The sequence below is a fragment of the Chelmon rostratus genome, chromosome 16 (assembly GCF_017976325.1).
Source record: "Chelmon rostratus isolate fCheRos1 chromosome 16, fCheRos1.pri, whole genome shotgun sequence".
NCBI lineage: Eukaryota > Metazoa > Chordata > Actinopteri > Chaetodontiformes > Chaetodontidae > Chelmon > Chelmon rostratus.
In genome coordinates, this window is record NC_055673.1 from 18138751 (window position 1) to 18157906 (window position 19156).

General features: G+C 44.4%; 1 protein-coding gene and 2 non-coding genes across 5 annotated transcripts in view; all 3 read right to left on the minus strand.

Moving 5' to 3' along the window:
- The window catches only part of fhod3a (formin homology 2 domain containing 3a), a 56382-nt gene extending 38793 nt beyond the window's left edge, over positions 1–17589 (minus strand). For all 3 annotated transcript variants that reach the window (XM_041955088.1, XM_041955087.1, XM_041955086.1), the window contains exons 1-3: positions 17157–17589; positions 12157–12266; positions 7674–7741 (exon numbers count right to left, since the gene is read on the minus strand). In XM_041955088.1, the coding sequence (XP_041811022.1) occupies positions 7674–7741; positions 12157–12266; positions 17157–17321 (343 nt within the window). In that variant the 5' untranslated portion in view covers positions 17322–17589. The remainder of the gene's footprint in view (positions 1–7673; positions 7742–12156; positions 12267–17156) is intronic.
- Positions 17590–18767: 1178 nt separating this feature from the next.
- trnad-guc lies at positions 18768–18839 on the minus strand. Its single transcript has one exon. It is a non-coding gene; the product is annotated as a tRNA-Asp (tRNA).
- A 245-nt stretch (positions 18840–19084) lies between these two features.
- trnad-guc lies at positions 19085–19156 on the minus strand. The gene has a single exon. It is a non-coding gene; the product is annotated as a tRNA-Asp (tRNA).

Genomic DNA, 19156 nt, shown 5'->3' on the forward strand with positions numbered 1-19156 from the left:
TGCACGTGTGAAACAAGCGTCCAGTGTTTTCCCTCGCTCTCCCCTCACCCTTTGTCATTCTGTCTCTCTCTTCCTCTCTCACTTCTCACGCTTGCTGTGTCATGTCATTGTAAATTGATTGGATTCACTGGGCATGTGCAATGCCAGACAAGCAATGAAAATGAATCAAATTAAACCAGATGAAACAAAACAAATGAAATGAAACATGTATGAGAACATAAATGTTGTGTATATATGTATATGAGAACATATATGTTGTGTATATATGTAAATTGAGGACATATATCTTCTCATACACTTTTTTCTCAGTTTTGGAAGAGCTGTCCCAATGAGCACTGATGATTATGTAATATTACGTCATAATGTGGCCAAGACAAATGATTATGTACAGGTGGTTTAAATAACTAAACTGCTCTTTTATGAAATCATAATTTCGTAATAATTGGCAGTGTTTTTAATAAACCGCCATCCAAATAAATTGGCTGGATTGAGTATGTAGAAAAAGGGAGCCTGACAAATAAAAGAGAGGAAGACAGACAAGGCTGACATAGGGAGGGTGACAAAGGCAAACAGTGTGGAAACAGACAGAGAAACCAGAGCAAGACTAACAGCAGCCTGAGCGAGTAAACAGAGAGGATACTGGAGGATATGTGCTGCTTGCTGAGTGGATTAGCCAAGTGAAATCTCACTCTGACTCATACCACACTTGCCTGTTATTATGCTCCTCCTTTGCTTGTGTGTGTGTGTGTGTGTGCACTTATTTCTGTGTGTGACCCTAATACAGCAGGCATGATGACATATGATAAAAGGTGCTATACAAGGGACTAATGGCATGGTTGAGTGTATTTACAGACAGAGAAGAGGCCGCATCAGTTTCACTTTTTTGAGACCATATTCTTATCCAGTCTTGGCTTAAAGTATACATTGCATGATAATAGAGGGCCCATTAACTCACTATGTGTGTGTGCGAGTGTGTGTGTGTGTGTGTGTGAGAGAGAGAGAGGTATAACAGTTAATTAAAACAGAGATAAAAGAGTGTAACCACAGTGAGTGGTGCAAAAGTGTACCTCAGGAACAAATGGGAAAATAACCTGTACATAAATTAAATAGGGACAAGATATACTGTATAATACTGTGGGGAGCATTTGTTTATTCTGGACTTATACAGGTGCATGATATATAGTGGTTATGGGATAGTAAGGTATAAAAATAATACTGGGCTTAGAAAGAAAGCTAACCTCTTGTCAGTCCAGCCAGATCATTCACTAAATTAGGCTGCCAAAGCAGTATTCTGCAACTTTTTTAAAGTCAGGAACTCCAAAATAGGAGCACATTATAGGACAATAGAACCCCAGTGTGAGTTAAACTTAGCAGAAAACGGCAGAACTGTATCTCCTTGGCAAAACCTTTTCTCTCTCTTCACTCTCCTCACCTGTAAGTCAGCGGACCACAGGGCTGTGACATAACCCGCGGAGCTACTGGCCAACTGCTGCTGCTCTGTCTGGCAGGTGCATTTCCTCCTTGCTTTGTTTTTCCCTTGTGTTTCCTTCCCTAAGTGATTTACCATTTCCCTGGAAATCATCCCTCTCCCCGTCTCTCTCCACACATCCCCTAAACCCATCATTTCTAAAACCCAACGGCTGGATAAGATGCCAAGCCCGCAGATTCTCCAGTGTGTGTTCTGGATGTTTAGCTTGTGGCAATTGTAATGTTTTATTGCATTATGTAATAGTTTCAAAATGATTAAAACAGACCAGCCAGAGGTTTGTGCAGGCATACTGGGTTGCATATATGAACAAGCCCAGACATAACACACACACACAAAGCCAAACACACACACACACACACACACACACACACACACACACACACACACACACACACACACAGTGATATATTTCTAACTTTCTTCCAGTAAGTGCTCTGAGGGCTGGGAGAGCAAACCCCAAACAGCAGCGTGCTGCGCCACAGCACAACAGTTGAGCTGCTCATCTTTGTCAGCGTAACTAGAGCCCAGGGAAAACCCTGCCACATCCACAGAAAGCACAACACTGTAACATACAGAGAGTACCCACCACACCACAGCAACATACAGTTGGGTCACACAGCGAAAACCATAAAATCCATAAATACTCACATTGTAGTTTAACTGCATAATATGGAATTATGAAGCAGTGCAATGTGTTCAGCAGTTATTTCTATCTGCTTTGGTTCGCAGCAAAAGAGAACATAACTTTTTTTACACCAGGCTCTCCTTGTCCAACATGATCTACTACTCAACTGTAACAAAGCAAGACAGCAAGTTATTGACAGACAGTTGGAGACAATCTGAAGGGCTACTGCAGCAGGAATAGAGAACAGCTGCAGGATACATGCATGTTACAGGCTTTTCTAAAGCAGCTACTGCTGTGAAGTTATTCCACCACTTCCACTGCTCTACACCTTCATCCCCAATGCCTCATCAGCCCATCTCTCCATCTCCCACAGCAGTAACTAAGGCATGACTCATGTGGGCGCAATGCTCTCAGACGCTCCTCAGGGTCTCAGCTGCTGGTGAGGGTAGAGGGGAAACTATTTGAGTGATTTTCTCATTCCTTCTTTCTCTCTCTGAAACACAGATGAAAAAGAGAGAAGGGCGTCCTGTATTCTGAATGCATAACTGCTGATTTTAGGTGACGGTGACATCATGAAAAGAAAACACATTAGCACGAAAGATATCATGCGCAGATAAAACACGTTGAGTGACAGGTCTGAACTTGCCTTGCAAGCTATTCACAAGCGTAGCAAAATATCCCTGTTGACTCGCACGTGTGCATGCAGAAAGATCATAAGGCACAACTGAGAAACAGTCACAGGTGTCTGTCAGAACAAAGAGTCACGAACAAGCTGAGCAGTGTAAATATAGATTTAGAGAGCAGAGGGTGCAGACTTGTGAAAGAAAGAAATGCAGGGGTTAAACAGGAGCGCATGGTGTTTGAATGAAACCAGTTAGGAGATGTGGGGGAGAAATGGGCACAAATAGGGCAAAGTAGACTAACAGAGGATGAAGGGGAAATGATGCCAGACTGAAAAGTGGTTAGAGCATGTTGGCTAAGGTAAGCACAGATATTAGAGGGCAGCATGTCTGCAAAACCATAAAATGTGTCTGGAGTTTTACTGCACATCCACAGATGTCCTATACCACTGCCCCCTCCCAGCTTACCCATTACCAGGCATTATCTGGTTGTCACACCATGCCATTACCAGGCCTTATCTCCCACAGCGGGGGGACGCTAACACAGTAAATCGCTGTTAGAACCAGCTGTAGTCATCTCTGTCTGCAGCATCTCAAGGCCAGACTGCTGTCACTACCACTGCACCCCCATCAGTAAAGCAACACTGAATAGCGACTACTACTTTATCACTAGAGACCACCATGTCAGTAAGCTCATATTTACAGAGATTTTGACTTGTGTAACTCTCCCTGATGCCATCAAATCCTCCAAATATCTCTTTACAGTGTATAAATACAGTTACTATAAGCCCTTGTTTTTGCATGGTGGTCTATTGCTATTTTTTATCCAATCAGAGCAGCGTAAAAGCAAACAGGTAGAACTGAAGTGACAGAGACCAAAGTGGTGTGAGGATTTTGGGAATAGTGAATCCTGTGCTGACAGGGGACGCTGAGGATAAGTAGGCAGACAAGATGCAACGCAATCTTCAACTCTGCTTTAGACAAGCTGCAAATTGGTTATGTAACAGCACAACCAGAGAAAAGTCAACCTTCACTCCACCTCTACCTCCAGCCCCCGCCTCTCCACTGTCCTGCAGGGGGTGATTAGAGACGGATAATTGGGGCGCAGAAATCCAACAGTATAGAAGCCAGATTTTTTTTGAAAAAGGGCTAAATTCCAGAGCTAAGTGCCAAGGGATTGAACGGGCTCCAAAACACATGCAAGGTCTTTTGTTCTGCACTCCGGCTCTTTTGTTTCACCTGCTGGACCACTCATTACAGGGAGCATTACCTGTCAGATAGCATACCCTCTCTGCATTTGATCACTTAAACTGCGTTTAATTACTGCATATCCTTTCGCTTGCAGAGAGGCTGGGAAATGAGACCGCATGGGAAACAAAAGCTTTGGGAATCTGAAAGCACTCTGGTAAGCAATGTGAAGTTTAACAGTGTACATATGAGAAAATTATAGTTTGTTATGAGCCATTGCAGCTTTATATGTGGTTTTATCATTAATCTTTAATGTTTTTTTAACTTTGTCCATGGATTTATATAGATGATTGTCTTGTATGTCTTGCTAAAGTAGGGTAATTGCTATTGAATATCATAAAAACAAGCCAACGAAAAACTAGGCCTATATATAATACCAAAAACAGCTATAATCAATATTTTTTACCTTAAAAGTATTCACACAGGGAGTTACCACCTGGCTCTGCAGTTCCCCTCAGAGTTTTACAGCAACTTCTAGCTAACTGCTGTGTTTTTCCAACCTTTTGGTTCATTCTAACCACTTTCATAGCATCGTTTTGGACACATCAAGCAGCTGTTGTAAGCTAAAAAAAACTTAAAAAACCTACGCATAATAACGCACATAATATTGCTATGGGTCACAGATGATGAATCATGATGTCTTGGGTGACTGCAGCCACACTTGCTCTTTTGAACAAATTACATAGCTACATAATAACACTGAACAAATTCACGTCTCTAATAATTGTTCTGATGCCATATTGTGGGATGTAATGAGCACTGATGCCTCCTGATACCACTGATGCTGCTAGCGGGGCTATGGACTTCCTCTTTGCAGCTCTACACCAAAAGATATTGTTCGTTTCATTCCTCGTACTACTTGTGAACATTTTTCCCTACAGTTCTCCTCTACCCTCCTCAATCAACCCTCTTTCGCTCCTCTTGCTCACGTTTAGTGAGAAGAGGTTCAGCACTGAGCTGCCTTCCTCACATGTTTCTGTGCTGTCAACACTTTCTAAAGATAACACCTCCACTTCACCCCCACCCATGAGCCACCCCTCTCCACCCGTCAGCTACAGTCCACAACAACTCTGCTGCGACAGAGACGGCTAAAATTAACCCTTAAACAAGGGGTTTTGATTGCCATTCTGATGGGACAGCAGACCACAGGATCAACCAAGGGAAGGGGAGGAGGTGTAGGAGAGAGGGCACACGAGAGACAAAGGAACAAATGATAGAGGAATATAGAAATAGATGGGAAAAATGCTGAAGCTCAGGCAAAACTCAAAGCTGAGGACACTTAGGTCACCTGCACTGCATAAAAAAGGTAAAATCCTGTAAAACTGACCCCAGTCTCCCAGTGGGCGTCACTCAGTGAGTGCTGAATTTGGAGGAATTGAAGTGCCACAAAGGTTTCTCCGTTGCGGACACATTGCCTGCAGAGTAGTGCTTACACCAGCAGCCAGTCACTGCTTTGCTGACCATGCCTTTGTGCCCTCCTTTTCATATGCAACACAAAAACTCATTAACTCCCACACATTATCACACCCTCGCCCTCACACACGTGCATCCCAGAGCATCCTTAATCCAAAACTGGCAAGCCTGAATGTAATTTGATTTTTCCAAGGGCAGCAGTGCCAAGAACTGCCAAGGAGAGCTCGGTTTCTCATAGTTACTCTTGTTCTCTGACAGAAGATCCATGAACGACTGAAGGAGATCACATACCCTAAGATCCCCCAAACATTTGACCTTAATACAATCAAATCCTGATCCTTGTCAATCAAACCTGAAAGCTGATGAAGCCAGTAAGATTAGCAAACTCTGGAAGGAATTGATCCTTTCCTGCATTTCAATCACATGAACCAAATAATTGTCACAGTCAGCAATCCATGCATTTAATTCAATCCCATGACACGCAACCCTACTGTGCTGTGCTGACCAACGAATTCTGAATCACAGAGACTTGATTCCACACGCAATTTGCATCCTTGATTGTGACAGACTTTTCATTTAGCGGAGAGTAGGCTGACCACTACTCAGGCGATTTCAAGGTCAAGGCCCAGAAGGATTACAGAGCGTTAAACGAGCAGATGAGTGAAAAGCTGAACCGACTCATTGAAGCAACTCTGAGAGGGGGTGGGAAGTGGTCAGCAGAGCTCTAAAGTGAATGGATCGCTCTGACTCGCTCACCCTATCTGATTATACGTCTGTTTAATGCAGCAGAATTACAAAGTGCCACTCTAGTTAGGATCTGGTCGCTGCCCAGCATCTGTGCCATGCTGAGTGAAATCTGGATTGCGGGCAATATCGTCACTAAACTCTATCATCGAGGCTTGGCACTGGGCAAAGTTCAAGTTTCACTCATGCCCTTCAAAAGGAAATGCAAATCGTATGGCGTCGATGCAGCCTTTTCTTCATAAAAAGAGGATATGAAGTTGTTTTTCAAATTATTCTGTAAGAGTTGAGTAAACGCAGCATGGCAGTGGTTTTGTTCAAAGCAAGATGAGCCATAGGATGATTTTTCAAAAGGGCTTTTTTATGTGTGTGTTTGTGTGTGTGCATTACATGTGCACAAGCTCGAGACAAAGATTTGTTTCTATTTATGCAGTGTAAAAATGAATGTTATGCCACTTATGTTAAAAAAAACATAAATTGAGAAACTGATGCGTTTTCTGTAGTATTCATGTCACTCCTAGTGACGTTTCACCCCGTCACATTCTCAACCAATCCGTGGCACCGATTCTAGGATCCAGAATTAGTGCTGCTATCACTGGCGTGAAGAATGTTGACCATGCAGACAAGCCATTGAGGAAAAGAGTACAACCAGACCAATACTCGATTTAGATACATCAGCCTATATATAAGAGTGTGGAGCGCAGAACCGGAGGAAGAGGAAGGTCATTTTAATGGATATGAAGAGACTAAGTTGCAGACAGAGTGGCCAGTAAAGACCCTCAAGAGATTATTTTTTTCTATCATCATCATCATTAACATGGACCTACTGTACATTACATAGTGAGTCAGTAGGCAAGCATTACGATCTCAGTGTGAGAATATAAAATCTGTGAGGAACAGCCAATTACTGGATACTACAGCACAAGACCACGAGTGTACAGCAATGCTAGCAGCTACATGAGGATAACATTTGCTGATTAGCCTGAAATACAGCGAAGACTGATGGAATTTCAGTCGTTTTGCAGTTATTTGGTCAAAAACTAGTTGTTGGCTGTCACCCTCTGAATTCAGTCTCCTATCGTTCCCTTTCTCCCTTGTGAATCTCTTATTCAGTTCTTTCTCTTGTAATAACATGTCTTCCCTTTTTGTGCTGCTGTCTTCTTCTTCAGCTACCCTCTAACTTCCAACGACACTCACACCTCCCTCTCAAGGGAGGCGAGAAGAGTCAAAGGCATCACACTGTGAAGACTTCACCAGACCCAGACGAGAATAAAATGACCTGCACAGTGCTACTGTGATAGCACTCACAGCCTCTCTAAACCATGTAAAAGCTAACGCAACCTCCTGACATGATCACAATACTATGTCAGTCAATCCAGCTGCTGAGTGAGAGGTCTCAGGTCATTTAAGCAGCCATGTAAACCTGCAGTACTATGTGTTCTTAGGCGTGCTGTATCTGGCTATGCATGTGTGCGCGAGGCGAGGGAGAAACTTATGTTAAACACACGCAGACATAAACATGTCAGCCAGCACTCACCGATGCAGGCGTGTACGCGGACGGTCAGCTGAGTCCGTAGAATAACACTGTGCTTCTTCCCTCTGGACCTGAGAAAGAAAAGAGCAAACAGAATTACTGTTGATTCAGAAATCTTTATGAAAGAGACTGACTATACCACATATGTCAAACTGATTCCATAAAGGGCTGATTGGTTGGCACCAGGCCAACCAATCAACATCAAGGGATCATTAGTTATCAGCTGAAGACTGAGATCAGCTGATTAACTGATTCCAGCCTGGTGTGCTCCTCCTTGGTTGGAACGAAAACCTGCAGCCACATGGCCCTTTGTGGAATCAGTTTGACATGCCTGGCTATACTGTCTAGCTGCTGCACAATACTTTCACTCACAGCCAAATCAAAAAATACTTGTTTCATGTTCCTTCTGGAGTCAAGTGTAATTTTTGGCACTAGCGCTGTGATCTGTCTTGATTTACGATTTATTCACACTTGATTCAAGGAAAGAATATTCTGCAACAGGTGAAACAGAGTTGGAAGAGGAAGTGCAATTATCTCACCAAACTGGCAACTGTTTGAAGGAAAATAATTGTGTTACTGTGTAGGATTTAGTGGCATTGAGTAAGTGAAGCTGAATACCCCTTGCTTCATCCCTCCCATTCCAAGTGTGTACGAGAACCTATGGTGGCCACTAAAAACACAAAAGGCGCTCCCCAGAGCCAGTGCTTGGTTTATCCGTTCTGGGCTACTGTAGAAACACGGCACTGCAACAAGGTGGACTCTTTATGTAGATATAAAGAGCTCATTCAAAGGTAACGAAAACACAACAATGGTGATTATAAATTAATTAAAACATAGATATTATATTCCATTTCTGACACATTCTGCAAATAGATCCCTCTAAATCTTACACTCGGGTCTTTTAAGACCCAATATGAGGCAAGGACTTCTTACGTATGATGAACTTTTTTTTTTTTTAATGCGAGGCTGCTGGTATGATGGGAATGCTGCAGACAAACAGTGGCCTGCATTGGATTTGTACCCCTATACTGATACACATCTGAGCCTTGAGGACAGGAGAAATGCAGGAGCAGACACAACACACCAATAAACACCTACACCTACTAGTGCCACATTCAAACACAGCATATTTCCAGCGGGGAAAAACAAAATGAGCACAAACATAGAGTTAAAGTATGACGGTATTTTGAGGGCGACTCAAACCCTGTTTCTTAACTTTACTTGATATAATCCTCCAATCTGTGGGAGTTTATCGCCGACTCCCATCACTAACATGTTGACGGCATCCAATCCAAGCAGGGAAAGCACTGCTCTGATAACACACACTGCTGCAATCCACCCATTACACATAACACGCAGGAAGGGTAACATACACCCAAACAAGAGACCAGCCACCCTCTTTACATTCTGTTAAGATGCATTATCAGCCTTGCTCGGAAATAGAGCAAAATGTTTAACACAATCAGTGGTGATATTTTTTTTTTTTTACTGTACATGTCTGATAATGTCTGTATTGTTTGGGAATGAATCCAGATGGAGACCCAGAGAGAGTGAGGCCATTCAGAGAACAGTGGAGAGAAAAATAAGACTCAAGATGCAACTATTGGAGTATAAAAGAAGATTAAACTTGTATAATTTATAACCATGGTTGATAAAAAAGGGATGTTTTGGGTTAAAGTTATTATGCACCCATCTACCTCACAAATACCCTCTTATACATATAGCTTATACTATGTATGATTAATAATATTTTAATAATTATTCACATCACTGTTTTAATACGTGTTGAGTATCACAAAAACAGCTCAAGTGGCTTGGAGGGACACTGGTTACGATGCTGATTATGATGCTACTGCATCATAATATAAAACTGTTCCCTCTCAAAATATCTCTTCACTTTCTTTAAGGGAAAGCATACTCTGAGCTGTCCTCGTCACCAGAGGACCTTGTTTACAGTCGACTGTGGTGAGCAGCGTCCTGCCGCAGCTGGAAACACAACACATTTTTAGACATGGGAACATAAATTCTGGGTGAAAATCGCTTCACACCAGTCTGCTTTTTCTAACACCCTTTTTTAGCGTAAGCCAATTTTCAGTTTTCCAGTTGAGGTTTGTCAGTAAAAAGTAGATAAATAAGCCTAACTTTTATACTTATGTCTATAACACATGTGAACTTTGTTCATAAGCCAATCACCATGATACCATGACACAGGCATCACTACGCCTTTAAGATGTTGCAACAGCTGTCACAACCTGCCTGGCTTTAAAGCACATGTAAAATATGTGGTGTGAGGGTAAGATACGGAGTGTGATTAGTTTATTCATTTTTTGACACTATATAAATAGTGTTGATCCAACAGAGGGAGGACAGGACAGGCTTACTCAGAAGCATCCATCCTCAGCCTTTGTGATGTTTTGCCAAGAAGGGGTCAAACCCGACCTAATGTGTGATTCATTTCCTAACAGTGCAGCACGGCCTTGGTAAAAGCCAAGTTTGATAAGATGACAGACAGGCCTGTCGAATCCAACCAGTTCTCCAAGATCTCAACCACTTCAGAAACACACACACGCACACACGCACACACACCTTTATTCACCTGTCCATCACCTGTCACGGGGCTTACCAAACACATAGTAAAGGCACACAAACACAAACACACACACACGGACAAACAAACAAACGTACACATGGAAACGAGCACACACAAACAGACCCAGAGAACAACCCAGCTCTGTGGGTCCGCCATCACTTATCATGCTGCGGCCCCCAGCCTCCAAACAGATCAACATACCAGAACTTTCCACAAGCACTCACTGTCACACACTTAAAAATGCAGCCAGTTAACAGCTGCATTCTCAGTGTGTTTCTCAGAGCGCTATGTAACAAAGCCATGTCACCCATGTTAGCGGCAATAGCTGAGAACAAAGTGCATTTCTAAAGTGTGACTCAACACAGTTTATCTAATGTTGGAAACTTTCTCATTAAATGTTGTTATACAGCTAACTAGCTACTGTAACAACACCTGGAAAGCTAACTTAGAGCAAATCTGGCTCATTGTTAAAACACTAAATTTACACAAGTTAGCAAGCAAACATGTAGTTAGTAGCATTAGCTATAGCACTGTAGGTCTACTTGTTTGTTAGCTTATTTCATGGTATGTTAATTTAACTGGCTTGCTGGCTAGTTAAGGCTAGCTAACTGTGCTAACCAGCTACTAGCTTGGTATGGCTTACCATAGCACTTATGAGAAGATAACAATTAACTTTATGACACAATAACATCATTTTGGAAATAAAATGCAGTCATTTGGTAATTTATTTTCAGTAACTTACGGTAGCATTTCTCTGTTTTGGCTTTGTATCTTTTACATACTGCTCCCTTGGTGAATCTCATCGTAGCTAATATGTTAGCATCTATCTGACAGTGCTTAACAGTGGATGCTTGCCACCAAGGCTAAACTGAAGACTGCAATATAAATAAATAAATAAAAGAATCATTTATGAAATAAAAAACATTAACTTCACAGGAAATGGTACCAGAACTGCAGTGCTGCCAGATGTGAAAAACCAAATGTGTCAGTAAACATTGATCATTATCATTTGTGGCAGACCCAGGGTCAGTCTGATGTACTGACATGTTAGCATGATGATCAGGTTGGAAAACTACATATCATTACACCATATGGAAAAACAACCTAAAATATTCTGAAATTATTGTACATTTAATGGTTTTAAGAATTGTTCATCATACAAAGAGCTGAATCAAAAATGAATGATAAACATTAATGATCATTGTAAACCTGGCAACACTGAGGTGCTATTTCACACAGAAAATGCCAAATATATACCAAGCATTGCCATTGGGGCCAAAACATCTGCTATCTGAACTGATCACAAGACAAGCTGGGTCAGGATCTAGGTCTGCGGAGAAATTCTGAGCCGTAGAGCAGGTTTCCATTTTCCATTTCTCTTGTTGACCTTAAGAGAGACACCTGCACTGCTGCCGGGAGATGTGAGAGAGTGAAAATACTTCACGACAGCGCCGCTCTAAAGCGATCCTGCCGGTTCTTCTGGAGCTGACAGGTCTGTGAACTGTGAAGTTTTGTCACAAAGTAGATCAGAATATCAGTTATTGTTAAAGCACAGCGAGAGACGAGCTGTAGCTGTGGAAGGGAGGGAGGGCACATCTGTCCCGCTTTCCAGAGCGCTTCATACTTTCCGTGAACTCGTGCTTCCAAGAAATCCATATCCAGCAGCTTGTGATTCCTCCTATTTTATAAGAATGGAGAAACTCAGAAATGATATGTATGTGTATGTGTGTGTGAGTGTGTGTGTGTGTGTGTGTGAGAGAGAGAGAGAGAGAGAGGGAGAGAGAGAGAGCAAGGCAACTCATCACTTTGTCTCAGAAGGTCAGAGATGTTTTGACAGTGAAGAGTGAGAGTGTATGTCCGGCTGTTTCACAGTGTATTAATGTGTGTCAGTCTCACCCCGTGTCGTCCTGCTGAAAGCCCTCCAGCTCGTCCCTTTGCTCAGCCAGGGAGGACTCCAGGTCCAGATAGGTGCCATTGTGGGAGAGCTGCAGCGTACAGTCATCAAGCTATGGAAAAGAATTCAGAAATCTTTTCAAAACAAAAGTCCGAATGAATGAAATGGATGTAAGCTAAGATACTGGATTGGACTTAAATGAACTAAACAAACCAAAAGGGGCAATTACTAAAGCAAAAGTGGTTACCAACTTCAAAATTGACATTTTTGCCTAAATTAGGATTGGAAAATATGATGTGTAACGTGAAATTTCCCTGGGCAGGCTGTGATGTGCGTACATGAGCCACCCACAGGAATGACATTGGTCTCTGGGCCTACTGTTTTCTAACACTCCCTCACTACGTCTCTGCATGTGTTTCACACCATTTTTTAAGAACAGTTTGAGCCCATAAAATGAAGACAGTTAACGGGGCAAGGATTTGAACACGAGTGCGCACAGTGGTCCGCGAAAAAGTGAGAGAGCCGCGTGCGGTGTGGCTCTGCTTTCGGCATTACAAAGCTGTTAAGGGAATTAACTAGTGGCGACGAGGCAATAAAGGCTGCAGAACATGAAACCAAAACCAGAGAGGAACACGGAGAGAGAAAGTGAGATTTCAGGGTGAGATCTAAATAGCAGCTGTGAGAAAAGTGACACTTAAATCTTGTTTTAATTGTGTTCAATGTGAAGCTACAGCACACTTGAGGAGCAATCGCAGCCATTCTCACGTGCATATGCTCATGTGCTCAGAGTGTGCTTCGGTTGCTTTTCACAGACAAACCTTGCCCACAGTGCCATCGCGACTGCATCGTCTACGGTAGCGCTGCAGAGCAACCAACATCAGAATTAAGCCACTGTGCTGTGTAATGAGAAACCCTGCTGAGTTTGAGACCAGGTGCACATTAATATATCTGGCATTGATGTTTATGAGTACAGTCACAAGCTGACAGCAGGTGCAAGCAGCCGTCCCGGCTACAACTCGTACAAAAGTCACACACATCACTGAGTTATTGTCACAGCTATGAGCTGCAACTTATTGTTAAAGCTGCTGATGTATGAATAGGTGAATGAGATCAGAGTCATGAGTTGAGTTAGCATTTAGCACCTCTGTGGCACTGACAGGGCTAACCTAGTCTGGCCTTTGGTGTGCTGCCAAACGCCCCCCCTCGGCTGTCTAGTCGAGCTGCATGACGACACTCTCTGACCAGCAGAGACCGCGGATCACAAGACCTGCTGCTGCCTCTGTCTGTCCCTCCTTCTCACTCGGAAACAGAGAGACGGACTGTCGGATGGACTCACAGCATAAATATAACTTTGCTATATTTACCCTTCTCTGAGGCAGCATGCACACAGGAGCTTGAGGGTGGGTGTGTCAGCAGGGGCTGGGAGATAAAGGGGAGGGCACTGCCAAGGCCAGAGTGCTACAAAGGAGAAGCTGACTGTCATCCATCTTGCACTGAACTTTGCAGCTCTGTGCTAACTTCTATATTCTCCAAGCAATCTCAAGCTCAGAGCAAGGGAAAAATGCACCATAAGCAAATGAGGTGACTTTGGGTCCTGTTCCAGTTTTCCCCTTCCCCCTCACAACAACATTAAGCCATCTGTGCCAAATAGCTAATCCCAAAAGCAAAACACACAGCTATCGGACACATCCGCAGCAGAAATTTAGGTTAATTCAAATGCCAATTCAAATGCTGCCATAAGCATATTTGCCTCAGGAGTCCAACGTGGTATGGTCCAAGTCTTGCAAAGTGAGGCAAATAGCTAAGGAACAGAGATCGAAGTGGACCCTAACTGGTTATTAGCTTTGCAGGTATTTGGACAAACTGAAATTTTGACCTGCTGATGGACCATGATGAAAAAGCAAAGGATCACCAAAGCTGCTGTAGTTCATCCTGAGGGGGACATGAATGTGTGCCAAAGTTCATGGCAATCCATCCAATAGGTGTCGCTCAAGATCCCCAATGTCAACCTTGTGGTGGCGCTAGAGGAGAAGTCGGGGGAACGCCGAACTCAAAGGGATTCATCATGTGCGAACGATGAACGCCAATCAAAAAACATTTGCGCTGGGTCCTCTGACAGTTGATGAGACATTTCAGCCTGGCTCAAAGCGGTGAACAGACCACCCAGCAAACCAACGCCGCCACCCCTGCAGCCTGCAGCAGCGGTGCCATTGTTACCGACACTTCTCATGGCAATATGGCACGTGAGATCGTAGATCTCAGATTGAGGTTTGACTAAGTGCAGGAGGGGTTGAGACAGTGGGGGGGTTAATCATGCCTTGTCCCACTGGCCTGGTTTTTATGCAGGAATAAGACAAAAGCATTTCTTGTGCCCACTCTGCGAGCGTTATGCAGCATTTTTTATCTATATTCCACTTGTACAACATGTCATGTCCTTGAGTGAAACTTTCATTATGCTTTTGAAAATTCCCCCATTCTGCCAACGCTTGTCTCAAGACAGAGCCCCACCACCTCCACCTCCACCTCCACTCATTACTCAATCATACAAATACTGCTCGGACAGCGAGAAGCGAGCCCCCGGACCACTCTGTAACACAGTACGCTAACAGCTCACGCTCCGAACGGTGTCTCTTTCCTAAAACACTTGGTTTGGGTCACAGCAGTAATAACATAACAAACCCCATCACGCTGACGGAGCCGGCAGAGAGGCGGCTCCAGAAGGAACCGCAGGCTCTTCACACTCAGGGCTCCGGGACGGGCCAGGGAAACACTTAGTGGCTAGTATACTTTACACTCATTTAATCAAATTCTCCCAGAAGAGCGAAGCAGAGGGAGGGGGCGAGTACGGGCAGGGGAGTAATTACTTCCACGTTAAAACAACACCGAGCCTGCTGGCGATCACGGCGTGTCGACAGTTAACAATGCCCTTACGTAAGCTTGACGATGAGTTTTTAAGAACTTTTTTGTGTCAAAATCAGAGCCACAGAGGACCGGGCTCTTTGAAGAGCGCGGAGGAGTGTGTGCTCTACACGGCCATAAAACCTCCCAGTGTTACTTTAATGGGAACCCTTTGGTTATGAAATAAAAGCTGGGCTGTGAAGTCTGGGCTTTGTTGAGGGGAATGGGAGTTTTCCCCTGCAAAACTGTAGCCGTTTGACTGACGGCATCGAGCTGGACTGAGGAGAGTGACTGAGGAGGAAAGTGATAGTGATCTTCTCTGGGAATCAAAAGGAAACTTCTTTTTTTAGGGGTTTGGCTAAAAATGACACATCCCGTGCACACAAACCAGCGATACACTGATTTAGCCCTGGCGAGCTAGCCTAAACTGTGCGTGTGTGCGTGTGTGTGTTTGTGTGCTGAGTGTACGGACTGGTGCATGGTCAGAGAGGTGGAAGAGGAGATGGAGGAAGAGGTCAGGAAAACCACGGCAGCCAGAGTGAGGAGAACAAAGTGTCGCAGGGATCCAGGGCCCGGCCACAGGAATTCTGGGACAAGTGACCTATACTTTACGTGCGGCCCAGCCAGCCGTACACAGGGCTCTGCCATCACAGCATAATAATACAGTAGGCTTTTCTCAGAGAAGAGCACAGGAGGTTAGGACAAAAAGAGACTGCTTTCACAAAGAAAGGCCGAGAAACTGCTCCGGAAAGTGTCAAGCTCTTGCGAGCGCTGACATTTTCCAATAACATAATGAGGCTCAAGCCTTTTAAGCACCAACTTCTAGATCGGGACAGTCTGACGGGCAAATTTGCAACAGCTCAGTTCCATCCCTATAATCTAAGTGCAATATCCAGTTGCCATTGCGCACGCTCTTCCTCCTGATGTGAACAAAATTGCAAACACCAACGCAGGCCGTGCCATCTGTCCGCGCATAGGTTGTAATCATAAGCTTTCCTGTGCTGTGGGCCATTTTTCATTTGTTTTGTGGCTTTTAAAGACGGGGGAGCAAAAGATCCACTCGGCCTGGAAAACCACTCCGCTGTTGAGCGCTGGTTTGCCGTCAGGGTTGCGAGCCAGCAGTGGAGCTCTGCCTTTCTCCCCGCGCCTCGCTTTTCATTTTCAATTCGATCTATAGTCAAATGAAGAATGCAAATAAGGCCACACGGTATCTGCTCCACTGCTGTGGCGTCTGTGGGTGTGTTCTTGTTACTCAGCCTCGTCAGGAATGAATGTGTTGCTGGGTTTTTTTTCCCCCCTCTGGGCTGCTTTAAACACCAAAATTCACTGAGTATGGACACTTTCTCTGGTTCACACACCCATGGTAATATGACACTTGACATTTGATCATCTGTGATTCAGGCTCTTTGGTGGGCACCAGAGCTTTATGGCTGTCACTGGCGGACGAGTGAGGCAACTCAGGATAGATCTAGTTGCACTAATGCCTTTGCACACCTGTCACTGTGACTTGCAAAGCGGACTGCAAAACACATTCAGCAACAAGAAAGGATTATTCACTTTGAGGAGGCCACGTGTTCTTATTTCTCGCCCCCTTCGGCAGAGAGGTCAGAGGTTAGGTTAGGTGTCTTTCCCAGTGGCACTTCAGCGGAGCAAATGTACTGTATGCCCAGCATCAAACCGGGATACTTAGCCTGAAACAAGCGGAGTCCGTGTTTAATGTTGCTGTGGGCTTTGAGGCAAACATTTGCAGCCGTGTGTCAGTCCTCGGGCTGGAGAGCCAATCAGTTGGGCTTGCATGTGTTCTCAAAATAGCCGCTGAATGGTGGGTATGGAAGTTTATTTGCAGTCGGCTTGAAGTGGAAAAACAGTCTTTAAGGTCGCAAAACAACCTCGTGCAGCCCTGATTTAAACCTGTGCATTCACAATAGCGTGTGTTTGATTCCAGGCATGGAAATTTTAGCTGCTCTGGAGTTTCTGGAGATCTTATATTGCCTGATAGTGGAAGATATCACTATAAAACTCCAACACTCGTTTTATATCACACATTTTCCAAAAGGCTTTATATCTATTAAGCCTGGGATGAGTTCACTGCCGGTGAGCCTACCTTGTGTGGGGCTTTGAGGAGCCGGTGGACGCCTGCCAACTGGTTGATGAGCGGGATATCCTCCCTGAAGGTGTACAGCGGCGGTCTCGTCGGTTCTGGGAAATTTGTGCTGTTGAACGGATCGGTGTCGTCTAAAAACTGAACCCTGCAGACAAACGTGGCCATGGTGCATCCATGCAAGTCCCCGGTCGCGGGGAGAGCCGAACCAGCTGTACGGCTCCGGTCGCTGAGCGCTCCGCTGCTGGTAACGACAACAAACCCGGGTCGCCAAGTGCGCCCTGTGCGCAGCCTGTCCTCCCGCAGGACCCGGGCGGAGAGAGGAGGGGAGGGGTGCTGGAAGCCGAAAAGGTGGCACACGGGAGACCGCTCAGTGTCTCGTCTCGCCCCCTTGCTTTGGTTGTTGCTGACCCGGAGCTTTCCTGATGCCGCTGTGTTATTCTCGGAGAGGCAGGTGGCCAGTGATGAAGGGGAGGCGGCAGGCGGACTCCGGCTTGCTGCCGGAGAGTGAGGGATCAGCGCAGCTCGGACAGCCGGTCTGCTGTCTGTCTGAGTCTCAGTAAATCCACCCTCCCTCCCCCCGTATCTATTTCCCCCCCTCTGCCTCATCTCTCCCTCCCTTCAGGTCACTGTCCCCGCTTTAGAGGTGGCTGCCTATATGAAAATGAACTGCTCTAATCCTATAAAAAAACAGTCTAATATCTCATGAGCTATCCCATAAATTAATCATAACAGTAAAACAACGGGATTTTATTGTATGCAATGGCGATATTAAATAGAAATGCAGTCAAAGATAATATAAAAGTATAAATTTGGTGTTAGCTCACTACAGAGCCCAACAGACAAACTATTTCATCACATTACAGCCATACAGATAAAAAAAAAAATAAGTAAGACTTTTGCTGAAAGTTAAAGCGCAGTCTTGACCAATGGTGACCTCTTGTGGCCAACATGTTCAAATGCAGGCAGCAGAGTAATTCTGTCAGTTCCACACCTTTCCCACCTTGGACCAACTAATGTACTGTATATTACACTAGTCGTTGAAGCTTCTGTAGGAGTATTAAGACTTTCTGTTTGGATGCGGCTGCAAATGTTTCTTTTCTTAAATGTGTCACTAATGTCTCTAAACTAAAACTGAGCTAAATCTGTGCAACTTTTCTTCATATGGAATATATAGACAGGAGGCCCCAGGAAATCCCTACATTTTTATTGCTTGTTCTAGGGCACTTTCTACCATTCTAGGAAAAAACGGTAGTCCCCTGTGCCCATAAACTAAATATAGTCTTCTACCTCTGGCCAAGGATATTTCTTCTTGCATAACAGGAAAGAAGGAATCTGAGGAATAGGCTGCGTTGCTTTGCTGTCCTGAGCAACTGTCCACTGTTTTCACCAAAGACAAAAGTGACAACTGCTCATCGCAGCATTTGAGCAGTGTATTGTCAGTAGTCCCGCACAAGGTATAGCACGGTATACACACTAGTAAAGAAACTGCTGCTGCTTAGTAACATGGACGGTAACCATATCCTTATTTGGACACGGAGACCATCTTGATGCCGCTGGATAGCGTCCCTCTTGTTTGATGAATAATTATCATCAGCTGTTAAAAAGTTGATTCTCCCCGTCGGGGAATCGAACCCCGGTCTTCCGCGTGACAGGCGGAGATACTGTCCACTATACTAACGAGGAAGCCGAAGGAACGCATATGTCACGTGATCAAGATCCTGGCGAGTTGCACGGTAGTTGAACAATTCTTCAAACTTCGGCTCAGCTACATGAAAGCGCTGTCACATTATGTTCGCACCGGGATAGAAAAGGAAAGCTGCTGCTTCAACACAGAGGATACCTGTACGGTCACATACATTAAAAGGACAGTTTTGATAAGGTTCGTCTTGTTTTACGATTAATTAGCGGTTGGTAGGGGAAAAAATGGCCTCCCCGTCGGGGAATCGAACCCCGGTCTTCCGCGTGACAGGCGGAGATACTGTCCACTATACTAACGAGGA